Below are 12,304 nucleotides of genomic sequence, written 5' to 3' on the forward strand. Positions count from 1 at the left end.
ACCTTAACACTGCCAGTAGTTGGGTCACAGGGGTCAGTGCAAAGGACCTCCTTGTTAGCCTCTGCAGGTCTGCTTCTATGTGGTTCAGGAGCATCATGATATCATGATGTCATCTGAAATATCTTACACTCATAATGAGTATAATTGATCAACCATCAATTAAAGTAGAGTTGATTATTCATGTCAGAAACAATGATTCCATGTTGAAGACATGGGGTATTCATTACTTATGTGTTTGTCATTTGTCACAATGTCATTTGTGGCCAATATGTGATAATTATGAGATTGCAAACATGGTCTTGGGAAGCTGTTGGCCTATGCAAGATTGTAGATATAGTCAGCACTAGAAAATAAGACAGTAAACATGTTGGATTGAGATGCTTGTATTTGTACATTGAATTGTTTAGGATGCTAGCTGGGACATGCCATGTGTGATACCATTCATATGCATTGTTTTTAACCTTGTAGTTCAATCAAGTAGTAAATATAGGACTCATATATATATGCCTATGGAAAGTGGAGTACCAAGAAGAGTTAAAAACCAAGGCACAAGTAATTTGAGAAATAGTTGTTTTATGGGAGTTTTTTCTCCCTGCTCCTGCTCCTCACATGGATCTATAAGGTAAACATGTAAGGATTGGACAGGCAACACTGAATATATGATACAATACACAATTCAGATTTTACTTTAAATAAACATTGCATGCTTTAGGCTATAAGGTAACCTAAATGTGACACTACCTTGTTGATTGGGCAGAAGAATAGGCACAGAAATGGAGGGCCTTGTGAACTTCATCTCTTCAAACAAAAGCTTCCTCACCTCAATTTGGAGACGAGCCCACTTAATTTCCAATACCTCCTATTGGTATTTAGCATCCTGTGTCGCTGATTGCAAGGTCCTAACACCGGTGTAAAACTCAGATGCAGCATAGTTTGCACGTTCACCTTATTGTCTTTACCTTCATGTAGCATCACATTGAAAAGTACTCAAATAAGTAGCCTATAATAAATGTAAAGTTTTCTGTAGCTACAGAAAATATTTTTTTGTGTACCGTAATTCGTCAAATATTTTGGTTAACGTTTTAATTTTAAAGTCTTCAAGTTGCGTCAGAAGAATCACATTTCAGTACAATGGACAGCGTCTTGTTAAGTGCAACTTAAGAGATACGTACGATAGTTCTCCTTACGAGCATGTTCGGGAAACGCACGTAAGAAATAACGATGGATCGTTATTTTCATCGTAGAGAACCCTCGTAACAGCTACGATCCATCGTTATCGGGAAACGCACCCCTGGCAAGTTAAGTGTCAAAATACCGACAGATAGGGCCTACAAATACAAAAAAACACTCATTGTGCAGCAATGTGTGTGATATTGTTTAAATATACAATATTGTTAAGCAATTATAAAAAGAGTTTCAAACTCATATTTCAACAAATCGAATCGTGTTAATGAACCTACACGTATAGGCGCTGTGGAAGGATATATCGTTCATTTATCAAACTGAGCCCCAATCAGGCAAAGTGACATCCTTGGCGACATCTTGCGGGAGTCTGGATGTCTTGCACTCTGTGTGGAAGTGGAAGGCTTGCAGTGTAATACCTCATTGGTATGGCTAGAGATAGATCATAAGGCTTGTGCGGTTTTTATGGCCTATTTTGTTGGGTAAATTGCACTCATATGGCATAATCTTTTCACAACTGCGGTATAAGTAGACTATTTGCTGGTGAGGCTGCAAGGCTTGAAGGATTTCAGTATTTCAACTGGCCTAACTGAAAACTTGATCAACATGTAGCTTACCTCCACATTCGTATGGTGCATCAAATACCAACATAGATCATTGAAATCTATTTTCAGTTGTTGGTTTGTCATGATTCCGAAATGTATAGGCTTACCTCAGCTAACAATCGTATAGTTTTTTCGCATTCCTCTTTCATCTCTTTCGTGTGAGGACAAGACTAAATTGTTGGTACCGACCCGTGCTTTAGTCAGTGCCTATTTTGATTGCACAAGGCCGATTTGGGGTTAAACTTTTTATGTCACGTGCATGCTTCAGTGCCTGGTTCCATTGGGAGGGTAATATGAATAGATGCTTTGTAACTCAACTGAAAAAAGAATAACCCTGCAGTGGCTTTGTAGGCTCCTCCCGGTGGGACCGAATCTGCTGTCTGAATGGGTATACGCCGACAGCCTTACATACATTATTCAATCAATAAATACCACTGAATGTCTACACTCAGGTTCAGATTGGGTAAGATAGGTTTTGTCTATGCAGACTGTATTCAGAGGTGTAAACAACATGAAAACCAGAGCGCTGTCTTTGGGTGAAAAACAAGCAATTGTGAGTCTTAGAGAAGATGGAAAATCAATCAGAGCCATTGCAGAAACATTGGCCATAGCCAGTACAACCATTTGGAATGTCCTGAAGAAGAAGAAAACTACTGGTGTACTAAGTAACAGACGTCGAACAGGTACACCAAGGAAAACATCAGCAGTTGATGACAGAAACATTGTGAGAGCTGTAAAGAAAGACCCTAAAACAACTGTTAGTGAGATCAGCAACAACCTCCAGATGGCAGGAGTGAAGGTATCACTATCTACTGTTCGCAGAAGACTTCATGAACAAAAGTACAAGGGCTACACCAGAAGATGCAAACCACTCATTAGCAAGAAGAATAGGAAGGCCAGGCTGGAATTTGCCAAAAAGTACAGAGATGAACCTCAAAAATTCTGGGACAAAGTTTTATGGACTGATGAGACAAAGATTAACTTTTACCAAAGTGATGGAAAGGTTAAAGTTTGGAGAAAGAAAGGAACTGCTCATGATCCCAAACACACAAGCTCATCTGTGAAACACGGTGGAGGTAATGTCATGGCTTGGGCTTGCATGGCTTCTTCTGGGACTGGCTCATTAATCTTCATTGAGGATGTAACACATGATGGCAGCAGCAAAATGAACTCGGAAGTCTACAGAAACATTTTGTCTGCCAATTTAAGGAAAGATGCAACCAAACTGATTGGCAGAGCCTTCATCATGCAGCAAGATAACGACCCAAAACACACTGCCAAAACAACAAAGGAGTTCATCAGGGGCAAGAAATGGAAGGTATTAGACTGGCCAAGTCAATCTCCAGACTTAAACCCTATAGAGCATGCATTTTACCTGCTTAAGAGGAGACTGAAGGGAGGAACTATATCTGACATAGGCTTCGTCATGCAAGATCTGCGCCGACTAGGCCTATTCATGTCGTTCAGGTCTGTCTGAACATCTGAAATCTGAAACGCAAAAAAGCACCTGCGTGAAAGACTTGACGACACAGGGTGAAATGATCAATTTGTTGTCAAATTGTTTATAAACACCTGTGTACAGCTGTGACCTTTGATCAGTCGTGTTTCTGGCACTTTTCCAGATAGGCAAGTCTCCAGTCTTTCGTCAGTAACACAGAACTGGCACACAATGACGCGCTTGTCCCATGAATCAAAATTCAAGCTGCATGAATGCCAGCTTCAGCATAGGCTAAAGTAAAAAGGAAGGTAATGGCCGATCTCGTTTTCAAAATTTGATGAGATTGATAATTAGTGAAACGATCTTAAGTTGCCTGTAGCCTATCTTTAAGATGCAGCCGTAAAGTTAGGCTATGTATTTTTTTTGACGTGACACTGTGAAAACTGCATTTACTTTTAAAAGTCTCAATTGACGTTTCGATTTTAACAAGCGATAATTATGTGTTTCAGCGTTGCCTTAATTGATCGGCCTGTCGTCCAATGCATTGCAATGGTAACATGGCGATCCTCACTACAGGACTAACCGTTTGCAACCTCAAAAGGTATTCGAGCAGCAATTCTCCATGGAATATCGATGTCGTATTAAGCCCTAAAATTGAATGCAGGCCTGTAGGCCGACATAGGCTATAGCCTACCCAAACACATGACTAACAAGTGCAGATTTCAATTAAAAACCAAAACGGTTCTGAAAAGCATGCAAAATTAGAGACTTAAATCCTGAAAGTTAACTTATCGGTGTATAATGCGCAGGAAGTATATTGGAAGCTATAACCTAAATAATATCCGTTTCTTTCACAGCTGTGCCGTTTTGATTTGACACACTTAGCAGGGAGTCCAAGAAAACGTTCCAACGCCAAGATCCAATTACATTGTTAAAACTTCCGGGTAGCCTACTCAGCATGAAGTTACAGGGCAAAAATCAGGATTATTCCTGACGAACATTTTCAGATATACTATAAAAAAATATTTATAATCATTGTTAAGAAATGCGAGGCATCTCTTGGGTACCATTATAGCCTATTTTTCCGATTGTGAAGCATGTAGGTAATAAGAGTTCGTAATCAATATAGGACAAGAATGCAGCCAATTGTTTCGAAAAGGGTAACTCGTTGATATGGTTGCTATTTATGGATATTCGCCTATATATCTTTCATTAAAGGCCTAAAGGTCAAGATGTTAAGCATGCAGAACATGAAAGGAAAACGAGTTTTACCAGTTAGGCCTATAGTCAATTAAATGACTGGGTAGTTTAATTTGGTCAATATACATTTAACATTAAATACTTATTGTACATAGCTTATACAGAAAGCCTATAGCTCTAGGCAGTAACAAATTATAATTATATGTTAAATATAGTCATAATAACCAACAAAAGGTTCTTGCAATTATACATCTCTGATCTTATATCAAAAACTGATGTAAACAGACTTCATCTTTTAGGCTTAAAAAAACCTTGGTCCGTGCTGCTCTCTTTTATGGTGACTGTCAAAAGGTTTGTTGTCACATCTGTCACCACCACCTTCTCTAAGTTTCCCAGACATGGGGTCCAAGACACCTCTGAGGGCTTGTCAACATTAATTGATTCAGGTATTTTGGCAACTACGGTGGACTGTTCTTGATTTATGGAATCACTGTTGTGTCGATAGTTCTTAGATAAGTGTTTCAACTTGGGGTGTTGAATAGATATGGCACCTGGGCAGTTGTTAGTCCTGTGGCTTTGATGTTCAGGTCCGGCCATGAGGGGGTGTCCGTTGTCTCGGTTCATGCGTGAGTGGGATGCTGTCCCCACTTGCCTTTGCGCACTGCTTGCTTTTTGCGTGATGGTTGTGTCTTCTTGAAACTTTCGTGTTAGCTGCATAGCGCTTTTATTTGAAGTTTCTTCCTCGTGAGGATAATGCCTTGGTGTTTTCGACAGACCATATTCTTCCACCTCCCCCAACCTGCTCTTATTTGCAGGTACGGTTGAAGAGCTGTCAGAATTTATGTCAAAATGTAAGCCCACTTTGGGCTTTGGCCCTCTTTTTTTGGGGACATTAACAAATTCCTCCACCCCGAATGAGGATTGAGAGGCAAGTCGAGGCCTTCTCTCAGGCCCCGAGGGTCTTACACGCACACTCTCCCCTCTGTTGACAGTGCTTGGAGGAAATATTGTGGGGACAACGGCTCTTAACCCCTCTCGAGCTCTTGGCGTAAAGACAGGCTCTGGGACAGGGTATGAAACTTGAATACCCCTTGGAATTTCTCTCCGGAATTCATATGTCTTTACTCTTGCTTTAGCTTTGGCCTGGAGAGACAGAAAACAGGAATTAAGAGTTGTGTTTCTGAAATCACTTGAAAGTTAACCAAATTGTATGTTATATATTTTGATCTCATCAGAAAACAATGTTTGGAAACACAACAGTTTGTGAGAATGCATAGGTCCAAACTGATCAGAGTCAATCTGTGACCTTGTCATGGCTGGCTTTATTATTGTATTAAAATGCGTATCATGTCATATGATGTTGAATAAATGTAACCATACTAATATGGGATTAATATCACTTCAGAGACATCTGTATGTTTAGACTTAAAATACGTTTTCCATGATGGATGCATTATTGATAGCCTGTGTTAAAAGTTAGCTTAACAACTCACAGAAGCTGTGGGCTTTCATCTCATTTGAAAACATTTCTCATTTGTGTAGTTTTCTGTCATGAAAAGACTAATCATTCATGCCTCAGCTAATCAGCATGAGGAGTCAGAATGCTTGACAGAACTGCAGATGCATAACTGTCCAGCTGCTTGCACTGTATTCTCTCACCTTCAGCAGAAATGTTTCAGGTTTGGGCCCTCTCTTCTTCGGCCCAAATAATTCCCTCTCGCGTTCCCTGTAATATAAATATGTTATCAGACCTAAACAGACTTAATAGCATTTGACTAACTAGTGTATGGGCTGGAAGTTGAATTTGCCCTTCGTGGGCCCTGCAGTGCTGTCAAAACTGTAGCCTACCTCTCTTCGAATGCTGCGAAGAGCCTTGCATCGAGAATGTTTTCCTCGGGTTCCCAGGTGCTATACCTATCCAAAACAAGTAAACGGCGGACCTATAAGAGGTTTCCCAAATATGTGCGTATTCATGCAATTAAAAGCACTGAAGGCTAATTTTGAAAATAAATAAATAACAATTATCTAAGCAGAAAACGTCGTGGACTTTTACTAACGGACGTTTGGTGCGCTAATGATTTGCTAGTAAAACGGACGTCTTTTGCGCCTACATGTCCCGTAGGCCTACATGCAAAAGCGATTCCAAAAGCCAATCGTTACGCATAACTATCTATCGGCTACATTACGTGCATGGACTTTGGGTTAAATGCTTGCTTATCGCGTAGCCCACACCGCAAGGAACGTTAACAACCACTGAAACGCTTATGTCAAGCTTCAAGCTCTGCTGCCTTACAGAACGACAAACCAAGGCGGCGTTTAAATTTACTCACTTCTGAGACCAGCCCTTCCATTTCACAAGATATTCCAATCGTCCCTGCAAGTAAAACAGCACATACAGTGTATTACTTATTGGCGACGTTATGTCAGTGAAATGTGCTAAGACAAATGGTTGCGCTATACGAAGAAACACGGATGTGTGTAGAAAAATGAGCTACATACCCGTCGTATACGTCGTTTAATGATGGACTCGGCAGCGAAGACTCTCTCCCCAACAGCCGACAGCTCCATGTTTACTTCAATGTCGTTTATATATATTTTTTTCTTTCCACTGCTCTCGCTGTTTAATTCCACACATCCCATAATACGCAGACCAACGAATACGTCATCACGTTCTTTCTGTTGCCAGGCACGCAGTCGCTGGGACCTTGTCTGGTTGAGCACAGTTACTCAGCTGTTGCTACGTGCTCTGAGTTGCTAAAGGGGGTCGCCTAACTTTAGCCTACTTGAATCTCAAATGTGTAGGCTACTTCGATTTATTGCGTAGACTAGATTTTATCTCCGTTCTTACATTTACATTTAGTCCTTTAGCAGACGCTCTTATCCAGAGCGACTTGCAGTAAGTAGCCTACAGGGACATTTCCCCGAGGCAAGTAGGGTGAAGTGGCTTGCCCAAGGATGCAACGTCATTTGGCACAGCCGGGAATCGAACTGGCAACCTTCAGATTACTAGCCCGATTCCCTAACCGCTCAGCCACCTGACTCCCCGTTCTTCCATTTTTACCACAATTGACCTTTTGTGGTCTTTGTGGAAAAGTGCAATCGACGCAAGAATTTAAATAATTTTTTCGCAGATTCACAAGTTTTGTCAGCATTAACTATAGTTTTAAGATGCTGACACGCCGGTTTACCAAAAGCGAAATAATTGACCAGCCTAAACCTTGACTATTGTCTTGGCTATATCATCATGTGCATTTTCATTGACTGTTGTTCATAATGTCTGAACGCTCTATTTCTTTAGCCTTTTCCATAACTTGAAAATTGAATAAGTAAGGTAGGCCTATCGTAGGCTATAGCCTATTTATAAGGAAGGCCTATTCAAACATTTAACAATACAATTGAACTTGGACTCCCAGCCCGTATTTAGGCGCCAGTCGTTTGATTGATCTCTGTACCCTATATTGTTGGGGCCTATACTACAATTTGACAAATGTAGATTATAGGTCTACTCGTTTGTTCTCACGTGAAATGAAAGGTTCAGCACAAGACTAAAGTGACAGTTATTATTTTTCCCTTTATAGCGTTGATACAATGTTGCCATAGGCCTACAAAAAAATGATCAAACTGTAATTGAACTGTAAATAGCCTAGGCCCTAGTATTCATTTAATAGGCCTCTAGGCTATTACGCTGTCACTTAAATTTCTTATACACAAATAGCATTTTTTTGTTTCATTGCTCTCTTAGCCCTATAGCCCTATAGACTAGACTATGATTACAATAGACAGAATGCCAGAAGAAAGTTCAAAGATATTTTCTCAGAATTGGATGTTAGGACTATCATTGGCATTCACTTCGTATTGATATGATATTCCTATTTAAATTCTGCAATAAAATATATTTTTCTTTAACTGGAGTTCGTGCTCCTCCAAAACATAAGCTACAACATATAAACAAGATAAATTAATTCTGTATTTTCACTGGCTTGTTTTCGATAAAGACTGATTGAAGCATTACAGCAGTTTAAGGCTTATTATTTCAATTAACTTCTCTGAAACATTGTCATAAACTGTTCAAAGGCTAATAGAAAACAACAATCCTAAAAACACAAACCATTATAACAACAATTATAGTGCATATTATAATAAATAATAATTGCCTACTGTTTATGGTATACCAATAACAATCATATCTCAAGTTAAAATAATGGATTGCCTAATAGCAATTTCATATAGTAACATTTATAAAAAAAATGACTGACAATACTTAAATAATATAAGATGTAGGCTAACGCAGGATAAAATGAATAACATTTTTTTTAAATAATAATTTACGACCATTGTGATCTTTGAACAAGCTATCCGAAAATAAGACTAGGCTATATATTGTTTATGTTATAATTTTTTGTATGAGAGCTCCTTATCTTATTTTTATTCGTGACGTCTTGTCTGTTGCTGCAATACAGCGGAGACATTATTAAATGATTTACAATCAAACATTTGCCATTTACAATTTTATTTCGATGAGGTTCTGTAGAGTTTTAGACTACCTACTATAACCTACTTTTATGGATAAGTAAAGAGGACCCATACTCAGACTTTCACAAAACCGAATATAGCCTAATTAATAGGCCACTGGTTCAGCATAACCATACAATATTTTATAACCGATAAATGGACTGGGATATGCTAAATGTATTTATGGGAACAATTTAAGAGAAAAGTTCACTTGGAAATAGCTTACATTTTGGAAAATCACCTTTAAATTACTTGGCATAGGCCCGTACAGGCTATATGTTGTTAATATTGTAGAGTACATTGGTTATTAATTTGTGTTGATGGGTATGACTTAAATATGAAGAGTTTTTTTTAGTAGCACTAAGGACACAATTACCGTGTGAGTTTTTTAACAACATGGCGGATTAATGGAATGATAGGCTACATTCAGCCATGCGTTTGCAATTATATACAATATGCATCAACAAAATTGGTGCATGGTTCCATTAAGTTCCATGCATTATCACATTTTCTTGAAATACATATGCCTAAAGTAGGCTATGTGAATAGTTTTTGTGCGTTTATTACACAATCGCATACACTATGGAGAGAGGTTGCTGAGCACCTGGTCGACAGAATGTAAAGTAAAAGAGAACGTCGAAATAATTCTCGATTATTAATCAAATACATGTAGGCCTACATAGACCTTTCTGCGCCTTGATTCAGTCGCCTTATTATTCGCTTTTTATGAAACAGCAGACAAAGGGTGCGGACAAAAGATGCGTCTGCAGTTGAATTCATACCACCATTTTGCTGGCTCAACCACCAGAGCGACATTTCCGTGCTTTATACATAATCAAGACTAGTCACTGCCTATCACAAGATAACCGTCGTTGCTTGCTTAGAAGAGATTAGCACAACACAATCTGCAAGACTCTTATTTGGTGGCGTCGACGATTGCAGTCTCACTTAGTAGGCAGTGCCGCAATGGCGACAGCCAGTGCTGTGAAAACATTCGACATCGGCTTACGGTTTCTGGGCGACTGCTTATATGACCGCTTGCGTGTTATTGCTGTTTTCCTAAATCTACAAACTAAAACCACTAACATATTGGGTGCCCATTTGCTGGCAAAACTTTTGAGGAAAAGCTCATATAGCTACGAGATTGTGATTTTATGATGGCTTGGCCGAGGCCTGTTTGCAATAATCATCCTTGCAAGTATCATTAGAAAAATGATGCCAAAATGATGACACTTTTATGAGAAACAGGACTGCACACGTCAAATGTCATAAGTCGAAAACACGTTTGGGAAATATTGTTGAAATTGATAAGTTGAAATCAAGTGTAGGTTTAATTTAGCCTACACCCTTTAGTCCATCTACAATAAGAGAATTGTTTAGAAAACTGAGTCATTGAATAATTTCAACGCTCATGGGGGTGAAATGCTTGGACGCACTGTAAAAAGATAAACCTGGAATGTGAAACATCACACTTGTTCTATAAATATGCTTGCCTCCTCTAGCCTATGTAAAGCGATGCGAAGCCTAGTTTTGACTTGACTGAACGACCGATTTAGCGCACAGTTAAAGATGGCATGTTCAGTGATTATTTTGAATTTACTCTTTGCTTTAGGTAGCCTAGAGATAAAAAATGTGGCCAATGTAGCCTAGCTTTGTTTGACTCTTTTGACTTTGACTTTTCAACTGTAGGTAATGCATTATTCATGACCCAGTTGACATGTGGCCAGAATGACCTTGATGTATTAGCTGTATTAGCCTACATCTCATCTGAATCTGTAATTATGAGGCTATACACCTATAACTCTCAGCGCATTACACCGAGCGACCATTTCCTTAGCAAAGGCACAGAGAACATTCGATGTTGAGTGGTTTAAGTAGAAAATGGCTGTCTCTTTTTCTGCCTTCGCTTCGATGCATGAAAAAGTAAAGGGGCTAATGAGAGTAAGAACAGTATAGATTAAACCTATAGAATATAGCCTATAAACGTTGAACAATGACTGACCAAGCAGGGCAGTCGAATGCTTCCGACGTGGTGTAGCCTAGGTAGATTTTCCATCAATATTAACTGAAATATATAGGCCAATTAGTTAAGAAACAGTGAATGGTTCGAATACTGCAGAAACCTAATTTAGTTTGTGATAGGACCTTATTTGATAATGAAACTCATTATCAAAATCATTATCATCCAAACCATTTGGAATAGACCGAGTCTAACTGGCAGGAAAGTGGGAAATAGCAACTTATTTTTCCGAAGCCATAGGCTACGATATTCACTTGAAATAGTAGGCCTATTACACTTATTTTATATACTACTGAAGACTATCACCAGGCTAGTGCTGTAATTCAACAAGTGTCTACCGTGCATGTGCTTTAACACGGAGTCGTACAGACTCCTCTTTCACAACTAGACTACATTTGTTTGAAAATAAGGATACATCTTGAAGTTTTTGGGGCATTGAAAGAACACAAATAATGGATTCACACAAGTGAATCAATAATTGACGCCCCTATAGGTTTATTCAATCAACAGTAATTTTACAAATAATTTAGACATGATGATAAAGAGGAAACTACCCATTTACTTTTCATTTTCTTTCTATAAACATATGAAATACGTTTGAGTGCCGTGATAATGAGTGCCCATGTATGTGTGTGAGAGAGTGTGTTTGTGTGTTATTTATTGTGGCTCTACATTTGGCTCTGAATCTCACTTATTCAGTCAAAGCAAACTCTAGCATTCACTACACTCCCTCAGGAATTCGAAAATGTACTTACTTCAAAAGCCTACAACATTCAAAATGTCTTACATTTTCTAAAGTGAAATGTTTGTGAGTTGTGAGTCAGAGACTGATCGTAAAATATAGGTCTATTTATAACAATCTTGGTCTGTGGGAATATAGCGTGAATAACAGGGCCGTGGGCGAAATGCCTTATTATATTGTATTGTTTCCTACTGTGTCCATGAACACCATGGCCCAGGCCTAATCCTGCATTATCAGCCTGATGTTATACCTGATGATCATTTATTTAAATTGGTTTGCGGTATAGATTAATCGTTCAATAGTCAAGCAAGGTTTATTAACTATTAAAAGTAAATATGACTTTTATTGGTTTAATCTGTGTCAATAAATCATCGTTTCAAATAGCCTACCAACGTTTCAATAAGGTTGTGATACGGAAGTTTGGGACAAGACAGGAGAATTTGTGGCTGTGAGGCTTTCAGTCCCTTCTTCAATGCTGTTAGAAATACAAGCTATGTGTGTACTTAAAGAAATAGCAATCACTTAAGCAATATAAGTTTAAGTTCATATGATTCATTTAAAACAACCCTATGTCATAGATTTAACCTACTTCAGATTTTCTTTAT

At 38.7% G+C, this 12,304-nt stretch overlaps 1 protein-coding gene across 1 annotated transcript; it reads right to left on the minus strand.

Moving 5' to 3' along the window:
• Window positions 1-4,503: 4,503 nt before the first annotated feature.
• Window positions 4,504-7,080, minus strand: cbx8a (chromobox homolog 8a (Pc class homolog, Drosophila)). Its single transcript, XM_047038934.1, has 5 exons — window positions 6,925-7,080; window positions 6,756-6,799; window positions 6,274-6,339; window positions 6,085-6,151; window positions 4,504-5,568 (listed from the first exon to the last, which is right to left on the minus strand). The coding sequence occupies exons 1-5, from the start codon at window positions 7,063-7,065 to the stop codon at window positions 4,714-4,716; spliced, it is 1,173 nt and encodes a 390-aa protein (XP_046894890.1). The 5' UTR covers window positions 7,066-7,080; the 3' UTR covers window positions 4,504-4,713.
• Between the last annotated feature and the right edge of the window lie 5,224 nt (window positions 7,081-12,304).

Source organism: Hypomesus transpacificus, chromosome 17 (genome assembly GCF_021917145.1).
Source record: "Hypomesus transpacificus isolate Combined female chromosome 17, fHypTra1, whole genome shotgun sequence".
Taxonomy (NCBI): domain Eukaryota; kingdom Metazoa; phylum Chordata; class Actinopteri; order Osmeriformes; family Osmeridae; genus Hypomesus; species Hypomesus transpacificus.

Bases quoted from the DNA above. Each gene is read 5' to 3' on its own strand.
- cbx8a (XM_047038934.1), bottom strand. From the start codon at position 7,065: ATGGGATGTGTGGAATTAAACAGCGAGAGCAGTGGAAAGAAAAAAATA. The intron at 6,152-6,273 runs GTAGGCTACAGT...TTTATATTACAG, and splicing joins TTCGCAGCATTCGAAGAGAG to GGAACGCGAGAGGGAATTAT. The intron at 5,569-6,084 runs GTGAGAGAATAC...CTGTCTCTCCAG, and splicing joins CTGAAACATTTCTGCTGAAG to GCCAAAGCTAAAGCAAGAGT.